The sequence below is a fragment of the Aquarana catesbeiana genome, linkage group LG13, assembly GCF_042186555.1.
Source record: "Aquarana catesbeiana isolate 2022-GZ linkage group LG13, ASM4218655v1, whole genome shotgun sequence".
Lineage (NCBI taxonomy): Eukaryota > Metazoa > Chordata > Amphibia > Anura > Ranidae > Aquarana > Aquarana catesbeiana.
In genome coordinates, this window is record NC_133336.1 from 159,981,944 (window position 1) to 160,003,350 (window position 21,407).

Sequence of the window (21,407 nt, forward strand, 5' to 3'; positions counted from 1 at the left end):
TGTATAGAGCTATAGATCTATACAATGTGTAAAAATAGCCCCCTTTAATTGCCTTTTCTCAAGAGTGAAATACATAATTTCAACTTTATTTACCTTGTGGTGAAGGTCATCTATGCCTCTTATTAAAGTACCATTAAACCTTCAGGTTGTTTTTCCTTTAAAATAACACACACATCAATACTTGCCTGCTCTGAGCAATGGTATCGCACAGAGCAGCCTCAATCCTTCTCTTCTGGGGTTCCCAGCTGGCACTCCAGGCTCCTCCTCTTTGGTGAGTGCCCCTATGGGAAGCCGATTCCCGTGGGGGCTCCCGTGTGGGCTCACTCATGCAGTGAGGAGGGGCAGAGCTGCGACTCTCGTGCACATCGCTGGATCTGGATCAGCTCGAGTTAAGTAAAGGGGGGGCTGGAGGAACATGCAAAAAAAAAAAAAAGACATCCATCAAGTCTGATTAACATATAATATATGCATATTGTCATATTGTATGCATTGCACGTCAGGATGTGGGATTTTTAATGTAATTTTATTTTTTTCATGGTTCATTTTTTTCTTTCAACATATGCCTTTTTCTAACGAGCTGCACGATTCTGGATAAAGCGAGAATCACAATTTTTTTACTTAGAATAAAGATCACGATTCTCTCATTCTGAGAAGTTTTTTATTTTAAAGATTTACAACCCCTGAACATTAGGTTATCAAAAAAGATGGCAATAAAATAAGACATAATATTCCTTGCTTCAATCAAATTTAACCACTTACGGACCGCCGCACGCCTTTGAAGGAGAATATTCGTTGTAATGGCAGCAGCTAGCTGCCATAACCCCGGTATCTTCTTCTTTGGCCGGCGGTACACTTTCCGATAAGAGTGGTTTCTGTGGCAGATTCGCCGCGAGATCACTTTTATCGGCAGCGGGAGAGGGGGCCCCCCCCAGCGCTCCGGTGCCCTCCACGCTTACCGGAGCCGTCGGCAGCGGCGGAGGCGATCGGATGTTTTCCCTTGTTGGGTGTGGAGATGAGGGGAAGTTGGCCTCCACCCGTCTCCATATCATTGCAGGGTGGAAGCGACATCAAAACTTCACTTCCGCCCATAGCTCTTAAAGGGACTTTTTTTATTGCATTCTAGTGTAAATATGAGATCTAAGGTCTTTTTGACCCCAGATCTAATATTTAAGAGGTCCTGTCATGCTTTTTTTCTATTACAAGGGATGTTTACAAAAAAATAAAAAGGTAAAATAAATAAGAAAAAAAAAAAAAAAAAATTTTAAAACGCGCCCTGTCCCACTGAGCTCGCGTGCAGAAGCAAACGCATATGTGAGTAGCGCCCGCATATGAAAACTGTGTTCAAACCACACATGTGAGGTATCGCCACGATCGGTAGAGCGAGAGCAATACCGATCGCAGAGGAGGTCTAGCCCTAGGCTTCCTCTGTAACTAAAAACATGCAACCTGTAGAATTTTTTAAACATTGCCTATGGAGATTTTTAAGGGTAAAAGATTGTCGCCATTCCACGACTGGGCGCAATTTTGAAGCATGACATGTTGGGTATCAATTTACTCGATGTAACATTATCTTAGGAAGGGGGTAAATTCTTCCGGGGCTGAAGTGGTTAAGTTACAAAAGGGTTTTTTTTTTTTTTTTTTTTTTTGGTACTTGCCGAATACCGATACCTACTGCAACTTTTTTGTTTATAATTCGGGGTCTTTTCAACATGAGACGTGTAAATATATGTTAAAAGGTGTAAAAAATATTAATGAACAAAGCAAAAAAAAAAAGTTTGAATTATTAATAGTTTAAAAAATAGAAGTAAAAAAAAAAAAAAAAAATCAGCAGGAAAATAATAATTAAATGGAGAAGGAGAACAAGGAGTCAATCAGTAAATTAAGGGTTAATAAGCGGTTAAACAGAGCAACAATTTAATTAAAAATAAATAAATAAGTATTTTTGTACTTGACAAGGTTGCTTTAAACTGACTTCATTTGCAGACCGAAGTTCATTCCTTTGATTAAGATATGTTTCTTTTTATCTGTCTCTTTCAGCGAGCATTGTTGTTGATAAACATTGCCTGTTGCTTTTTTTTTTTTTTGACAGCTGTGAGCAGGGGAACTGCTCTGCACTTTTTACATGAATTGTGGAAATGCTGGATTAAGTGTGTGTGTGGGTGTGTGTGTGTGTGTGTGTGTGGGGGGGGGGGGGGGGTTGAATCGAGATTGCAATCTTTTAAATGATTAATTGCGCAGCTCTACTAACTATGAACATTAAACATAAATATTGTACATACCCATCAAGTTGAACAAGAAGCATTCTCAAAACCCTAAACCCTCATCCCCCAGGCAGTAACTACCTAGGAACTTTGGTAGTAACAGCTATGCTTCAAAGATTAGATACCTGTTTGAACAAGGTTCTGATATCGACTACGTGACCCTCTACCCTCCCCAATTTGCCTCCCCCCTAAACTTATATTCCATTTTATTGCCATTCTTACCTATGACCTTTTATTCCCTCCCAATTTATTCTTATACCCAAGCTTTCTGTGTCATGGAATGCTGAACAACACAACAGCTTAGAATTTGCAGAGTCATGTCACCATACACAGGCTCCCATATCTTAGCTGTTGTCAGCACCCCCTCCTCTCCCCTGCAGGAGCTGTTCACAGACACAGGAAAGCCAGAGCTTCAGGATCACATGACTAGACCAGAGTCGACAAAAAAAGTATACAGATTTTTCTTTTTTTACACAGTGTGGGCAGGATAAGTAGGAGGAGGGAAGGAGGAATCATTTTTAATACTAGTTAGTGTTAGGCTTTAATGCCACTTTAAAAATTCAATAAAGGTGAGATTTAATATTAATAAAAGATTTTTTTCATACTACTTTCACTACTAAGTGAACACAAATACCCAAAACTCACAAAAAGTATCACAAAATGATTACTAAAACAATCCTTACCTAATACTTTTACAGCACGACTGGGACTTTCCAGAACAAGTCCTTCATCGGTGTCAAAAATAGGGTTATCTATTCCAGTTTTAGGAAATGTTTGTGCCAATTTCTTAAGTCTCATTGAAGAATTAACATCCAGATCCTGTTTCTTTCCTTCTTCCTCACGTCTACGGCGCATGTCTTCCTGCTGCTGCCGAATTCGTTCAAGCTGTGCACTTCGACGTATGGGCATTGCCCGTGTACCCAAGTCCCTTGGGCAATCTACTGCCATCTCTCTGTGCTTCTGCGGCTCTTCTGGAGAAAGCTCTGCACTATGCTTCTCACTATCAGAATCTTCTGCTACATGACCATTCACATGAGAAGTGGTCATGGCTGCTATACAAGCACTTTTGCACGTGGCTTTATTTCTGAATGTTTGTCCAGTAATCTAGGCAAAGAAATCCCATTGTGGCTAGCAGTCTCCAGGATCACAGGACCAGTTTGTATGCAATAATTATGAACCTATTAAAAAAAAAAAACAAAAAAACAAAACAGCAGAAGATATGATTTAGAGATTGATTTCGGCTATCTCTATAAAAAAGGTAGAACAAATAATGACATAGCATTCATTGTTTAGTATCTTACAGGAAGAGTCTAAGGTTTTTAACTGATCTAAAGAAAATGCTATTGGATATAGTAACCACAGAACTTTGTCTTACTCTTCCTACAATCCCCCAGAAATCCAGCAACAAGAGCAGTACAGCAGCTAACAAGCTGTAATAATGCATTGTGGTATGACTTGGATATTATAAACAGCAAGAGCAAATCATTTTGTCTATAGATCTTAAAATGCCATAAGTGATTTTTTTTTTTTTTTTTAAAGAATAATAAAAATGTGTGAAGGAAAACATTAAGGCATACTGCTGCAGCAAGTCAGCTTTGATCTATGCTGCCAGCATAGAGAACCAAACCTGGACTGCCACAGATCAAATATTATTATTATTATTATTACACGGGATTTATATAGCTCCAACAGTCTGTGCAGCGCTTTACAACATGAAGGCAGACAGTAGAGTTAAAATACAATTTAAAGCGGAGTTCAGTTCCACCCTGAAAACGATTTTCACATTTTCCCAGTTCTTTATTAATAAAAAACATTTGCAGTGAATTTTTTTTTTTAAACTTGCCCTGTTGCTAGGTGGTGGCTACTAATCTGCCACTTCCGCCCTCGCCTGTGCTGCTGGGAAATGGGAGTCATCATTTCCCAGAAGTCAGTGGGCAGAACTGTGAAGAAAATCGAGTTATTTCCCGACAGGAAATGATGCGATTTAAGGCAGATCACAGCACCATTTTTAAAAAGGGTACAAAGCCCTTTGCTATCTATCTATATATATTATACATAGAGAGAGAGATAGATATCTATCTATCTCTTTATATAGAATCACACCCATGCGATCCGATTCATGTCCGAAACAGTTGGCACTGCGATATGTGAACCGATCTGGGGGTGTCATTACCTTTGTATTGAAACTCCCAGCGGTTTGCATAAGGCAGTGTGAACTGCTTTGCAAGTCAGGTGCGATGAGGGAACCCGCAGTGGATTCACAGCAGTCCCGCAATGCACCTATGTGAACCGAGCCTAATACGCGACTCACTTTAGAGAAATGCCTGCCTCTTGTAGTGTTTCTCTACTGCATTTGTAATATATCAGTTGTATGCAGATAAGTAGACATTAGCTAACTTTGACCATCAATAAGCTTGCTTCATTTAGTCCTAAGAGACTATGTCAAACCCTAAAACAGTATAAGATAATTTGTACCCTGTATAGTGGATATTCTAAAGCTATACTAGTCAACCACAGCAGTAACATCCTGCTTGACAGGACATAGAGTATTCATAGACCTTGGGTTATAAGGCTTATACCGTCATTTGATTTGACACTAGCAAAGCTTTTGAGGGTGCCTCCCCAATAACGCTAACCCAGTCCATGAGTCCAGTTTTGTAGCAAGCAATGCAGAGTAATCATTCAAGGAATAGAAGGGAGGGTGGCCTGTATCTTGTACTGTACTTCAAGATATGGAATTTACAGGCAAGTCAAAATTCCTCTCATCTTAATCGTACACTACAGACTGAGTATTCATAGACCCTGGAACACCCCCAAGCAATGAATTAAAAGAGTGGGCAACAACTAGGCAAACAACTGTGCCAATAAGCCCAACAACAAGGGTCAACAGAAGGGTCAACAGCTGTAAAAAACTTGTGACCGAAAGCTGCATCCGCAGAAGACTGGATGTCTACCTCGTAAAACTCCAAAAGGGTATACACAGAATGATATCTTTAAAGGTTACACCATTTGATTTCAAACCTATTCTGGCTGGTCCTGCTGCCCAGATGGCCCGTGTGGCCACCCTTTATTTTACCCTTCTTACCCTTTCCATGTTTACTTTTCCCCTTTGCCTCCTCCCTGCTTTTGCATATATTGGCTATTATTCTGGGGTTTATCCAGAGTGTTTTAAAAAAAAAAAAAAAAAAAAAAAAAAAAACTTGCTTTACCTTTTTTGCCTTAAATCGCTATAACTTGTTCACTTTAATGTCTATATAGAGGATAAAACGTTGAGATATCTCATGTAAAATAACTTTCGGATGTAACGACCTTGGCATTGATAAAAATAGTCAGTGTATTGATATCTGTTATACCCTATAATTGTCGTTCTTTGGTCCTTCCTGCGTGGAGGCAACACCTCTGTTATTGAATAACTGCATATGCTATTACTTAAATTTAAAAAAATTAGCAAGGAAAGGTATAAACAGAGAACCAGGTGGCCTTACAAAGGTCTGCTGCTGAAATGCCCAGGAAATACCCACCAATGTGGTGGAGTGGATGCATGAAAACGCAGGAGGAGAGTTGTCCTTCAGAGTGTAGGCTCAAGCTATTAGTTGTCTTACCCTTCAAGCAGTTGATGCTTGAGAGGTCCTGAGGATATGACAAAAAGGGAATTAGTCTTCCCCATATCAAGTGTTTCACTGAGGTAGACTCTGATGGCTCTGACTTTGTCCAAGCAATGAACAGCAATTTTCTTTGGGTGCACTGGAGCAGGACACAAAGTTAGAAGGACCATGTCTTTACTGAGGTGGAAGACAGATATTACCTTTGTTAAAAAAGGATTTTCTTGTATGTAGGCCGTCCTTGTCATTGTGAAGAATGAGGAACGGCTCCTTACAAGAGAGAGCAGCCAATTCAGACATTTCAGATGGACGTGACAGCAACCAAAAAGGTCATCTGGTGAGGTATCCCTGATTGGTTCAAAGAGTGGTTTCTGTAGGACAGAGAGAACTAAAGGTGAGGTCCTAAGGAAGCACAGAGGAAGGCCTGATCAGAAAGGCGGCGCTGCATTCACGGCAAAGGCATCGCTGCATATGGGCACTGATTAGGCTGCATTCATGGGCACTGACCCTTATTTTGCTTCACAGTTCTCTATTTAAAATGTATTTTTTTTCCTGAAAATTCCCTCTTAAAGTGAAGGTGCATGTTACACACCGATAAATACTGTATATCCAAATAACATGCCCGAGCTCATCCTTAGTCCTGAGCAGCGCTCAGGGATTTGTTGGGGGCCACAAAAGAGATACACATACATACATACATACAGTATATATATATATATATATATATATATATATATATACACACATACACACACACACACATACATAAACACACACACACACACACAGGCAGTCCCCGAGTTACGAACGACTCCTACTTACGAATGGCCTCAAATGCCGGCCACTTGTGCTCCACGTTGGTCCTGGATACCCCCGGACACATCCCATACTGCAGTACTGCATGGCCAGAAGAGCCCCAGATAACACAAGCGCCTGGAACATCCCACATCCATGCACAGGCGGACGTTACACTTACGATTGCAGTGTTCCGACCGGAAGTTACACTAACAAATGCAGTGTTGTGACTTATGAACAACTTCGACTTACGAACAAACCTACAGTCCCTATTGTGTTCGTAACTAGGGGACTTCCTGTATATCCAAATAACACGCCCGAGCTCATCTCTTCACCACACACAGCCGCAAAGGCAAGAGAATTCTTGTTGGGCAGTGTATTAATGCTCGGACGAACACACTTAGACAGAATTTTAATGGTTCAAAGAATGTCAGGCAAAATGGTCGGCCCTCGCGCATGTTCACTTCATCAAGTTTGGACACCCCTGGTTTAAACCAACTAAATACATTCCATCAACACAGGGTATATAAAAAGGTCTTCGTTTATTTTGTTTAGTAAGCAGAGATAGCCTGAGTAGAAAAGCCTTTTCACAGCCAGAATGCTGCAGAGAATACCCCCCTGCCCACTCTGAGCAGGCCTCAATGTAGAAGTCCAACAATCCCTCCCACTCAGTCCTGCAATCAGCAAGGGTAATGCTCCCTGTTCTGTTTTCACTTTGACATAAAAGCATGTAATTCAAGGGTTTAGAATAATGAAACATGAAAACTTCCAAGGGGGTGAGCATTCATGTACTTGTACTGCAACTGTCCCAAGAATATCACTAGGTGAGCTTATATATTCTGTGATTTAGTTCTTTTATCCCATATGAATGATTTATACGTTTTGCAAGGCATGAATGCAAGCAAAAAATATTTTGCAGCAGTAATTACACATAGGGGTAATTAATAAAATGTGTCTGATGCCTTGGACACACGATCAGATTATCATACGACGTATCGTTCACTTTTTGTTGCATAAAACTAATATGGAATACAACAGTGCAAAATGTGCTCTACGAAAAGTACGATTTTTGACGTACGATTCTGGAAAAACCTTCCAGTGTGTGTAGCTACGTATTGGAAATGTCAAATACATGTGACCCCTGTGTCTGCCACGCCTTTAGGCTTAATAAACATGATCTGATTTAGCAATACTCTGCTTGCTTTATTATTACTACGTAATTGGATTTCTTGAATATACAGCAGAATTTATTAACGAGCAATCAAAACATTATATAATTATATCATATTTTCATGGAACAGAGCTGATACATAAGTAACTACAATAATATTATTTGTTCATTGATTGCTGAGGAATATTGTGATCAGCTACAGGCAAGTTTCTGTTTGTATGCTGGGGCATTTTCACGGTACGAACATTGCTTACATTCTCCTATCTCCTTCCGGGTTATTTTAGTGTTTCCGATCATGCGTGTGTTCTTCTATCGATTTTTAGCAGACGGGGACTGTACTGATTAAACGATTGTCATACGATGGGCTGTCTGAGCAAAGCTTTCGTGTTTGTCCGTTTGGATTTTGTTGGATGGACTGTCGTGATCGGCTGTCAAAAATTGTGCACTAACGTTTAGATTATTGAACGATCAATCCGAAAGAGATTTTTATCATCCGATAATCTGATCATGTGTACGAAGCGGTGGGGGGGGGGGGGGGGAATTAAAAGGTATAAGGCTAAATGATTGCTATGGGTAATTGCATCATTTGAGATAGAATTTGTCTCAGAGACTTTTCGTTAATTCCCCACATGAAATTTAGAACAAACCGGCTTATAGTCCAATTTGGCTAAATTATTATTATTATTATTCTGTTAGTAACTGGGAAAAAAATTTTTTAACATTTGTATCAACAAGTTATTTGGTTGCTCCATCTGGATTTTTTTAGCAAGATTGTAATTCTATGCCTACGAACAATAAATACGTCAAATAAAATAGCAGCAACGTCTGCACCAGATTCACATGAAGAGACTGACAGTGATGTGGGCGATTAGCTTCTGAGCTGCCTATTGTAAGCTTATTAGGCTGCATGAGTGGGACATACAATGGCCCCGTTCTTTGAAACCACTTGTCTGCGTACCTGCTGCCTACTCAGACTTGACACAATCATGCAATTACAATCTTCATTAGCTGCCATACAATAGTTTTTAGTGCAGGTTTATTATGGCATTGCTTTTCCATAAATGGTGGTGCAATAGGTTAACCACTTCAGCCCCGGAAGGATTTACCCCCTTCCTGACCAGAGCACTTTTTACAATTTGGCACTGCGTCGCTTTAACTGCTAATTGCGCGGTCATGCAATGCTGTAACCAAACGAAATTTGCGTCCTTTTCTTCCCACAAATAGAGCTTTCTTTTGATGGTATTTGATCACCTCTGCCGTTTTTATTTTTTGCGCTATACACGGAAAAAGACCGAAAATTTTGAAAAAAAATGATATTTTCTACTTTTTGTTCTAAAAAAAATCCAATAAACTCAATTTTAGTCATACATTTAGGCCAAAATGTATTTGGCCACATGTCTTTGGTAAAAAAAATGTCAATAAGTGTATATTTATTGGTTTGCGCAAAAGTTATAGCGCCTACAAACTAGGGTACATTTTCTGGAATTTACACAGTCTTTAATTTATGACTGCCTATGTCATTTCTTGAGGTGCTAAAATGACAGGGCAGTACAAAACCCCCACAAATGACCCCATTTTGGAAAGTAGACACCCCAAGGAAATTGCTGAGAGGCATGTTGAGCCCATTGAATATTCATTTTTTTTGTCCCAAGTGATTGAATAATGAAAAAAAAAAAAAAAAAAAAATTACAAAAAGTTGTCACTAAATGATATATTGCTCACACAGGCCATGGGCATATGTGGAATTGCACCCCAAAATACATTTAGCTGCTTCTCCTGAGTATGGGGATACCACATGTGTGGGACTTTTTGGGAGCCTAGCCGCATACGGGGCCCCGAAAACCAATCACTGCCTTCAGGATTTCTAAGGGCGTACATTTTTGATTTTACTCCTCACTACCTATCACAGTTTTGAAGGCCATAAAATGCCCAGATGGCACAAACCCCCCCCCAAATGACCCCATTTTGGAAAGTAGACACCCCAAGCTATTTGCTGAGAGGCATGGTGAGTATTTTGCAGCTCTCATTTGTTTTTGAAAATGAAGAAAGACAAAAAAAAAAATTTTTTTTTTCTTTTTTTAATTTTCAAAACTTTGTGACAAAAAGTGAGGTCTGCAAAATACTCACTATACCTCTCAGCAAATAGCTTGGGGTGTCTACTTTCCAAAATGGGGTCATTTGGGGGGGGTTTGTGCCACCTGGGCATTCCATGGCCTCCGAGACTGTGATAGGCAGTGAAGAGTGAAATCAAAAATTTACGCCCTTAGAAAGCCTGAAGGCGGTGCTTGGTTTTCGGGGTCCCATACGTGGCTAGGCTCCCAAAAAGTCTCACACATGTGGTATCCCCGTACTCAGGAGAAGCAACAGAATGTATTTTGGGGTGTAATTTCACATATTCCCATTGCATGTTTGAGCAATATATCATTTAGTGACAACTTTGTGCAAAAAAAAAAAAAAAAAATAATAATTTGTCTCTTTCCCGCAACTTGTGTCACAATATAAAATATTCCATGGACTCGACATGCCTCTCAGCAAATAGCTTGGGGTGTCTACTTTCCAAAATGGGGTCATTTGGGGGGGGTTTGAACTGTCCTGGCATTTTATGCACAACATTTAGAAGCTTATGACACACATCATCCACTCTTCTAACCACTTGAAGACAAAGCCCTTTCTGACACTTTTTGATTACATGAAAAAATTATTTTTTTTTGCAAGAAAATTACTTTGAACCCCCACACATTATATATTTTTTTAAAGCAAATGCCCTACAGATTAAAATGGTGGGTGTTTATTTTTTTTTTTTCACACAGTATTTGCGCAGCGATTTTTCAAATGCATTTTTTGGGGAAAAAACACACTTTTTTACATTTTAATGCACTAAAACACACTATATTGCCCAAATGTTTGATGAAATAAAAAAGATGATCTTAGGCCGAGTACATGGATACCAAACATGACATGCTTTACAATTGCGCACAAACGTGCAGTGACAACAAAATAAATACATTTTTAAAAGCCTTTAAAAGCCTTTACAGGTTACCACTTTAGATTTACAGAGGAGGTCTACTGCTAAAATTACTGCCCTCGATCTGACCGTCGCGGTGATACCTCACATGCATGGTGCAATTGCTGTTTACATTTGATGCCAGACCGACGCTTGCGTTCGCCTTAGCGCGAGAGCAGGGGGGACAGGGGTGCTTTTTTTTTTTTTTTTTTTTTTTTTTTCTTTATTATTTTTTTGCTTTTTTATCTTATTTTAAAACTGTTCCTTTCATTTTTTTTTTTTTTTAATCATTTTTATTGTTATCTCAGGGAATGTAAATATCCCCTATGATAGCAATAGGTAGTGACAGGTACTCTTTTTTGAAAAAATTGGGGTCTATTAGATTTCTCCTCTGCCCTCAAAGCATCTGACCACACCAAGATAGGTATGATAAAATGCTTTCCCAATTTCCCAATGGCGCTATTTACATCCGGCGAAATCTAAGTCATAAAATGCTCGTAGCTTCCGGTTTCTTAGGCCATAGAGATGTTTGGAGCCACTCTGGTCTCTGATCAGCTCTATGGTCAGCTGGCTGAATCACCGGCTGCATTCTCAGGTTCCCTGTTGAGACAGGAGAGCCAGAGAAAAACACGGAAGACGGTGGGGGGGGGGGGGCATTCTCTCCCACTGCTTGTAAAAGCAGTCTAGAGGCTAATTAGCCGCTAGGATTGCTTCTACATGAAAGCCGACCGCTGGCTGAAAAGAATGATACCAAGATGATACCTAAACCTGCAAGCATCATTCTGGTATAACCACTCAAAGTCGTGAATGCTGTACCTGAAGACAAAAAAATGGTTAACAATAAAGCACAGTAAACGGTAAAGTATAAATAATTACATACCTGAAAAACAAACATGATAAAACATAATAACAATAAAACATTGCAGAATAGAATACAGTAAAAAAGAGCAGAACAATAGAGAGAGAATAAAGAGAGAGAGAACAATAAAACGACAACTATTATTTTTTATTTTATATTTTTGTTTGTGTTTTTTTTTTTTTTTTTTTTTTACACTTTTTTTGTAACTGTAACTTTTATAACTGTAACCGGTTCCAGGTTCGGGTCTCTCAAAATGCGATGGCATCTTGGGAGACCCTGTGAAAGTGTGCCTAGTCTGTGGAATGCTGTACCCTACGCTAATACTCAACTAGTGGATGGTAGCGTTCAAAACATTCACCAATGCAAAGACCAGGATTGTCAGGACAGGAGGGACAATAATAGCGGGTGTCACGCCTATATCCGCGCTTGCTGCAGACACAACATCTTTTTTGGGGGGGTTCGTTGGGTAGGGGTACTCGGGAGGACATAAAAATGCCTCTCATGCAGCCGACTGCATTTGGTTGGGGATGTGAATGGGGGAAGTACGGGCGCTGCAGAAGTGGTGGGTTCCCAATTAGGATTGGCGAATGCACCAGGAAGGGCACTATGGGCATGACGGGCCTGTGTTTGTCTTCTTGGTGGCAGCGGGACACTATTTGTGCTTGCCACCTCACCAGCTTGAACTGCACTTATGGGACTCGCCACGTCACCAAGTGTTACTGCAGTGCTGGTTTGACTACGACCGGGGTGTACTAGGCCGCTGGCGCTTGCCAGTTCACCAAAACGCTACCAAAAAAACTGTTAACGATCGCAGGGATCAGGCCTGACTCTGCGAACGCTGCAGTTATGCATTTAGTGTTTTGTAAGTGACAGTGATCGATCGATACTGCACTTGGGTGGGCTGGGCTGGGCCGGGCGGAGGGGCAAAACGCAGGTGCTAGCAGGTATCTGGGCTGATCCCGCTAACACTGCGTTTTTGGGAACCCTAAACTGCTGGGGACGCCAGTATAGATCTGATCGGATCAGATATTGATCAGTTCAGATACTATACCACTAAGGGAGGTGTACAGTGCGTGCGTGGGTGTTAGCGCTACTGGCACTAACCTGACGCTGCCTGGGGCTGGTGCTTGCCAGTTCACCAAAACGCTACAAAAAAAACTGTTAGCGATCGCAGGGATCAGGCCTGACTCTGCGAACGCTGCAGTTATGCGTTTAGTGTTTTGTAAGTGACAGTGATCGATCGATACTGCACTTGGGTGGGCTGGGCTGGGCCGGGCGGAGGGGTAAAACGCAGTTGCTAGCAGGTATCTGGGTTGATCCCGCTAACACTGCGTTTTTGGGAACCCTAAACTGCTGGGGACGCTAGTATAGATCTGATCGGATCAGATATTGATGCGTTCAGATACTATACCACTAAGGGAGGTGTACGGTGCGTGCGTGGGTGTTAGCGGTACTGGCACTAACCTGACGCTGCCTGGGGCTGGTGCTTGCCATTTCACCAAAATGCTACCAAAAAAAATGTTAGCGATCGCAGGGATCAGGCCTGACTCTGCGAACGCTGCAGTTATGCGTTTAGTGTTTTGTAAGTGACAGTGATCGATCGATACTGCACTTGGGTGGGCTGGGCCGAGCTGGGCGGAGGGGCAAAACGCAGGTGCTAGCAGGTATCTGGGCTGATCCCGCTAACACTGTGTTTTTGGGAACCCTAAACTGCTGGGGACGCTAGTATAGATCTGATCGGATCAGATATTGATCCGTTCAGATACTATACCACTAAGGGAGGCGTATGCTGCGTGCGTGGGTGTTAGCGGTACTGGCGCTTATCTGACGCTGCCTGGGGCGACGCATATCACCGCCGGGCGATCAGGGGGCTAAACCTTTATTCGGTAATAAACGGCGGGTGCCCTGACATTATAAAAAATAAACAAACTAACCAGCGTCACCCGTAACAGTTATACGGTGATCAGTGGTGAAAGGGTTAACTAGGGGGCAATCAAGGGGTTAAAACATTTATTAGATAGTATATGGGGGTCCCTGTCGCTATAAAACGCTGACGGCGAACCTAAATATTTACCTCACTAACTAGCATCACCAGCGACACTAATACAGCGATCAGAAAAATGATCGCTTAGCGACACTGGTGACAGGGGGTGATCAAGGGGTTAAAACTTTATTAGGGGGGGTACCCTAGACCTACAGGGGGCCTAACACTCACTGCCCTGACACTGTAACTGTCACAAACTGACACCAATACAGTAATCAGAAAAAAAAAAAAAAAAAAAAAACCTGCTTGGTGTCAGTTTGTGACAGGGGGGGGGGTGATTGGGGGGGGATCGGGGGGCGATCGGGGGGGGGATCGGGGTGTTTAGTGTGCCTGGCATGTTCTACTGTGTGTAGTGTGTTGGTGCACTTACATTGCAGTCTTCTCTCCTCGGCCCGGAACGGAAAATACCGAGCCGAGGAGAGATGACATCATTTCCTCTGCCTCTGTGTACAATACAGAGGCAGGGAAATGATCCCATTGGCTGAGAGCGATCGCGAGGGGGGGGCCACGAATGGATGGCCTCCCCCTCACCTCCGATCGCCGGGGGAGATTTGCCGACCGCCGCAGGCACCGGGGGGGGGTCCGATCGGACCCCCCACCCGCGGGCAGGCAAGGACGTACATACACGTCCTTTTGCCTGCCCGTGCCGCTCTGTCGACGTATATAGTCGTGCGGCGGTCGGCAAGTGGTTAAAGAGAGATTATTAATTCGGAAATGGCTGTTGAAGGCAAGCGCCTTTTTTTTTTTCTTTTTAATGTAGTGCATCACAGTGTTGTGGTCTCAATGTGGTACAGTAAAATGGTAAAGTGGTACAGTAAAATACCTTTTTAAAGCAGACCTCAACTGTTTCTGAGCACCACAAATAGAAAACACTATTTAATTCATTTCCCGAGCAAACTTAACCATCCATGTATCCATGCTTTATTTTTTTGAGAATTCACTTAAAAAATATTTACCTAGCAGATCTAGTTGTGGCACCTTGAGTAAGAGCAGACGATTCATATAGAATTTACTTTCTGGAATTCATCTGCCCTTGCTCAAGCAGGCAGGAGGGTGACAATTATATTTCTGGTATAATGAAGCGGATGTGCCCCCTTTTTTATACCTATACAGTCTCTGTTTGACATTTGCATACAGCACACTCAAAGTCTTCAGACTCCTTTTACTTTTTTCAGTTTTGCTATATTGCAGCCTGATACTACAGTTGTTTAAATGTATTTATGTTCTCATTAATCTACACTGCTACAATGGAAACTATGCTTTGTAGTATGTAAACATTCTTTGAGTTCAGTTGTCTAAATATCTCTTTGAACATAAAGCTTCCAATAGCCTTTGCCCACCTCCTTACCAGCAAGTCAAACTTTTAGAAACTATAAAAAATAAGCAACTCCTGTTTCAGCAAAATACTCTCTCTAGTTTCTTATGCAGAGAGATTTAGATCTTTAAAATTGCCTATTTTCCCAGATTTGTTGTGATTTTTTTTAATCTTCTAAACGAGAAGATTTTTTTGTTTATGCCCTTCCTTTATTTGGATTATTAGGAGTCATGGAAAAGTACTGCATGCCTCTACCATTGATTTCTTTGACATTCTCAAGTAGCACATGGATCAAGTTTAGAGAGTTTACTACTTATATGGGTTTTTTTTTTGTTTTTGTTTTTTTGTTATTAACTACTGTTCCCTTGCCTCCAGTTAAAGCATATATTATGCTGAAAAAAAAAAAAACCTCAGATCCTTAAACCTGAAGTTGATCCAGATGAAGACCAAAAAAAAAAACCCTATAAAACATGGACAAAATTGCACCGACTGACCTGGAACACAATACGAAAGATCCCCCTCTCATTCTTAAATGAAATTGGATGCTTCCTGGGTCAACATTCTACAAAGCTGGAGGAAAAGTTGAGGTACAGCTTTCCAGTGAGGCATACACTTTCAAAAAGGAAATGCAGGTATAGATTCAAATAGACCAGTCATGTAAAAAATATCTAGAAGGGCAGCACTGTAATACATGTTATGCCCTATGTATCTAGCCATATGTTTAGCATACTGCTCGAAGGCAATATCTTCCCAATAACAAACTGCAATTGAAAAGAAACGGTTATATATCTAGGATAGAGTAAAGAAATCTCTCCTTTAATTTTGGCTCAGAACTGTTTACACAGGTATAATGACGCATAGTACCATTCTGAATGACCCAAAGTCTTGCACATAAGGTAAACAGGCTCTTGAGAATTAAAATGGAATGTGTGAAGCATGTGAAGAATCCTGCTGCCCTGACTATGGCCCAGAGTGCCTGACACTGTACAGACTTATGTTTACGAATAAGTAAGTTTCCCATGCCAACAGTACAATTTAAAAAAAAAAAAAAAAGGATTTTTATAACAGCTTACCTGTAAAATACTTTTCTTTGAAGTACACAGAGCCATAGTAGTTACTATGTGGGTTATTGGCCACCTTCAGGTTATGGACACTGGCACGCCCTAAATTAAAAAGTGCACTGCCTATATAACCCCTCCCACTTGTGGGAGTACCTCAGTTTTGCAGCAAAGCAATACACATGTATACCAAGAAGGGAGGGACCTCTGTGTCCCGTCATGTACTTCAAAGAAAAGGATTTTACAGGTAAGCGGTTTTAAAAATCCTATTTTCTTATCGTACATCACGAGACACAGAGCCATAATTACTATGTGGGATGTCCCATAGCAATGCTAACTGAAGGGAGGGAGACACAACAAAGTAGGGCACCAAGAGACTAGAGGACTGCAGCCTGCAGCACACTGCGCCCAAAGGCGATATCCTCATGCCTTTTACATCTACTTGATAGAATCTGGTAAATGTATGGACTGAAGACCAAGTTGCGGCCTTGCAGATCTGAGTCATGGGAGGCTTGGTGATGCACTGCCCAAAAAACACTAACAGCCCCGGTGGAGTGCGCTTTTATATGAAAAGGGGGAATTTTCCAGACGCTTGAACAATCACTTGACGAATCCATTTAGAAATAGTAGATTTCGACGATGCCTGTCCTCTTTTAGGACCATCTGGCAACATAAACAAAACATCTGTTTTACGAATATGAGCGGTCACTTTCAACAGACCTTGACCGCTCTCACCACATCAAGAGAATGTAGTGACCTTTCTTTCACAGAAAACGAGGTTCTGGAAAAAAATGAAGGCAGAACAATATCCTGGTTTAAATGAAAACCCAAAACTACCTTTGGTAGGAATTCAGGATGAGGCCGCAATACAACCTCATCCTTATGAACAACCGATATGGCTCTTTACAAGAAAGAGCAGCCAACTCTGATACTCGTCTTGCAGAAGATATGGCAACCAAGAAAAATTATTTTTCCCCCCATCAAGAGGACCAAGGGAATATCTCATATTGGCTCAAAAGGCTGCTTCTGTAAGCCGACAGGGCTAAAATTAAGTCCCCAGGGTTCAGGGGTGACCAAATTGGAGGATTTAATCCGCATTACCCCCTGAATAAAGTTACGAACCAGAGAGTGAGAAGCAAGCGGTCACTGAAAAGAAAGACCGACATCTGGCCTTTGATATTACTCAAGGCCAGCTTCATTTCTACTCCTATCTGTAGGAATTCAAGGATCCTACATATGACATAATTCCTGGGGTGCCAACCCCTGGATTCACACCAGGAGACATATGCCTTTCAGATTCTATAGTATATGATTCTGGAGGCCGGCCTCCTAGCATTAACCAAGTAGAAACTACTGACGCTAACAGCCCACGATCTTATAGAATGTGGGTCTCAATAGCCAAACCGCTAAATTTAGCGTTTGTAAGGTAGGATGGAATACCGGACCTTGCGAGAGAAGGTCTAGCCATAGTGGTAGGGTACAAGGGTTCCCTACTGGCATCTTTACGATCTCGGCAAACAAAAATCTCCTGGGCCACAAGAATCACCTCCTTCCCTTCTTGATTGATCCTGCGAGAAGTTGCGGAAGCAGCAGAACAGGAGGGAACACATAGATCAGTGAAAAACTGATCCCACGGAAAAAACCAAGGCATCTGAACCATATGCCATCGGATCCCTTGTCACAAAGTTGTCGAGCTTGTTGTTGAAACTGGACGCAAACAGATCCACATCCGGAACTCCCCATTTTTGGCATATTGACAGAAAGATGTCGGGGTGAAGGAACTTTTCTCCCGGGAACAATTGTTGGCGACTCAAGTAGTTTGCCTGCCAATTCTCTATCCCTGGAATGAAAATTGCTGATAGGCAAGGAATGTTGTTTTCTGCCCAAGATAGAATATGATTCACCTCTTCCTGGGCTGCACAACTTCTCGTGACCCTTTGGAGAATGATATAGGCCATAGATGTGGTACCGTCGGATTGGATCTGACAGGACAACTCCGAAGTTTGAGAGCCAGGTGTACTGCCCAAATCTCTAGAATATTGATGGGCAAGGTTATCTCTGATTTGGACCACTTCTTTTGGACAGATGCTTCTTCCAGGACTGCTCCTCAGCCCAGAAGGCTGGCATCTGTTACCACCTTCCAGGTAACTGGTAGAAAGGATTTTCCTTTTTGAAGATTCTTGGATATTAACCACCAATTGAGGCTCTGACGCACTTTGGGGGATAAACGCATTGGGAAGTCCAGAGCTTGGACCTTCTTGTTCCAAGTTGACAGGTTACTGTTTTGCAGCAGTCTTGAATGAAACTGCGCATAAGGAACGGCCTCGAAGAAGCCACCATCTTTCCCAACAACTTCATGCAAAGTCATGCAAGAATAGAAGGATCTTCGTTTTAATCAACTGAATCAATTCCCTTATGGAACTGATACCTTCCTGGGGAAAAAAACACCGTCTTCTGAGCTGTATCTATGATCAGCCCCAAGTACTGCAATCTCCTTAATGGTTTTAAGGAGGATTTTTCTAGGTTGAGAATCCAACCTAGGTATTTCAGGTAGCTGACTGCAGTGATCAAAGTTTTGGATTAAAGTGGAAGTAAACCCTCCTATCGTTTTCAGCCAAGGAAGCCGCCATCTTGGCCTCTGTTTAGTCTAGAACTGCCATGATGCTGCACATGTGATCAGTTATGACACCAGCCACTGGATGCTTTGACAGTTTGGTTGAGAGCCCAACCAATGGGAGTGTTACATTTCCGGCACGTGCCGGAAAGGTAGCTGTTTTATGGATGGGTTTACCTCCGCTTTAAGCGGGCTACCGATTGATCTATCAAGAGAAGATCATTTAAGAGGCTAGTATTGTTATACCTTGAGCCCTTAACCTGGCTAAAGGAGGGGCCAGGACCTTTGTAAACACTCGAGCTGCAGTAGCTAGACCGACAGAGCTACAAACTGTAAATTAAGATTTTCTACCTCAAAGCGTAGAAATTTCTGGTGAGGGGGGGAAATCAGCACATGGAGATAGGCATCCTTGATGTCGATTGACGCCAGAAGTTCTCCTCCCTGTAGGATGGAGACTACTGATCGGATTGACTCCATGTGAAAAGAACAGATATCAAAAAAACGGTTTAGATTTTTGAGATCTAAAATGGGTCTGACATCCCTGTTTGGTTTTGGAACCGTGAATAGGTTTGAATAAAACCCTAAACCTTGCTCTTCCAAGGGTACAAACTGTACAAACGACCTTTCCTGTGAACCTGATACTTCCATATCAGGTTCTTCAGAAGAGGAGACATCAGCCTCTTCCTGGTCCTTTGGGAGAAAATCGTCATCTCTCACTCCTTGCTCCACAGCAAGAGGGTCCTGAGCACTGGACGGGAACCTGCAACGCTTAGTCCCACTCTGGGATGCGATTAAGCATCCATTTTTGCTTCAAGCGTAAAATGATTGAAGAAGTAGTAATATACACAGGGGCTGCAGTTTTAAGAGCCGCTGCAACACTTGCCCCTTCTGATGGTTCACTCTGACCAGCCATATTACTCTCAGGGGAGGATGCCATCTTTACTGGAATGGATCTAGGCTTCTGTGTGACTATAAAGTCTTTCTAGAGCCCTTTTTGAGGCGTTTTTCACCCCCTTCTGCCATAGTCTGATGCACAAAGCAGAGGTACTATCAGAAGGAATCCATCCACTGCTTGAGCAATAGTTCAGCTCTGTCACTGCTATTAATGCTCAGCCTGATGCAAGTAAATGTGTCAAAGGAAATGCCTGTGTCACCAAACTCTTCTATGCAAACAAAACATCCGTTTTACTTTGCTCTTGTGTCCCTCCGCAGCTTGAAACAGCACAATGGTGCCTTTTAAAAAACATACCTTACCGCACTGGGCGACGCCAACGCCGCGCTAAGTCCCTCCCCCTTTACAGCCCTTCCCCCCTTTTTTTAAAAAAAAGAGCTTTTACCCGTGCAAGCTCATGATCCTATGGGATCCAAGAGAGGGAAGCAGAAATGGCGAGGGGGGTCTGGGAGCCGCCGAGTGGCATGCCGTTTGCGCCGTTTGTTTTTTTTTTTTAAATTGCAGTGCTTTTTCCCCAAGAGGGGAAGAAAACCAGCACAGGGGGCGTCTGGTGGGGAGAGGAAACCCCCCCCAGACTTACCGGAGGTCTGCTGCTTGGCCGTAGGAGGAAGAATCTGTAGCTTCCAAGACACAGCGTGGGCTCTCTGAGAAGCATGAGACAGTAAGTGCTCAATACAGCCCCCAGGGGTGATACATAGGCATGACAACATTTACTAAATTAAAGGAGACATTCATAAGAAAATTAAAAAAATTGATTAGAAAACTCCACTTTCCTTTCCTGCCGAAGGGTTTTCTGTGGTAAACCAACAGACCCAATCTTCACCCTCCATGGTGGGTTCCGTTAAACCTTCAGGAGTCGGGGATCCTCGAGGAAACCCACAATCCTGGACCTGTAATAGCACCACTGCCAGTAAAAACTTTATGGCCTTAATACCAAGACCTCGTTTCTTCGGATACGAGCTCCAGGTACCATTCAATTCGTCCAAAAAGACTTTGAATGGATCCGGCTGCATGACTAGCCCCAGCAAGCATTGCTCCAGAGTAGCTCAGCACAGTACATATTTACTCATGACCAACACCTTAGACACTGGCGAAAAAACTGAGGTACTCCCACCAGTGGGAAGGGTTATACAGGGAGTGCACTTTTTAATTTAGGGAGTGCCAGTGACAATCACCTGAAGGTGGCCTATAACCCACATTTATTTTTTTATTTATTTATTTCAGCTACTTATATAGCGCCGTCAATTTAAGCAGCGCTTTACATATACATTGTACATTCACATCAGTCCCTACCCTCAAGGAGCTTACAATCTAAGGTCCCTAACTCACATTCATACATACTAGGGACAATTTAGACAGGATCCAATTAACCTACCAGCATGTCTTTGGAGTGTAGGAGGAAACCCACGCAGGCACAGGGAGAACATGCAAACTCCAGGCAGGTAGTGTCGTGGTTGGGATTCGAACCAGCGACCTTTCTTACTGCTAGGCAAGAGTGCTACCCACTACACCACTGTGCCGCACACATAGTAACTACTACGGCTCTGTGTCCCGTGATGTATGATAACAAAATTCTGATTTTGGGATAGAGTTCCCAAGGTCTGTAGTGTCCCAGAAGCTATCAGAGACAACCGAATCTAAACAAGATAGGGAGTACACTGGGCAGGCTTTAGGGATGCTAGCGCATTAAACTTTATTTTGAAAAATGTGCATTTTGGCCCCCAAGGAACCT

At 42.2% G+C, this 21,407-nt stretch overlaps 1 protein-coding gene across 1 annotated transcript in view; it reads right to left on the minus strand.

The window, feature by feature from the left end:
• PALS1 (protein associated with LIN7 1, MAGUK p55 family member) overlaps positions 1-21,407 on the minus strand; it is a 282,364-nt gene that overhangs the window by 228,485 nt on the left and 32,472 nt on the right. Inside the window, exon 2 of the mRNA XM_073608605.1 lies at positions 2,945-3,439. Within this exon, the coding sequence (XP_073464706.1) occupies positions 2,945-3,308 (364 nt within the window). The 5' untranslated portion in view covers positions 3,309-3,439. The remainder of the gene's footprint in view (positions 1-2,944; positions 3,440-21,407) is intronic.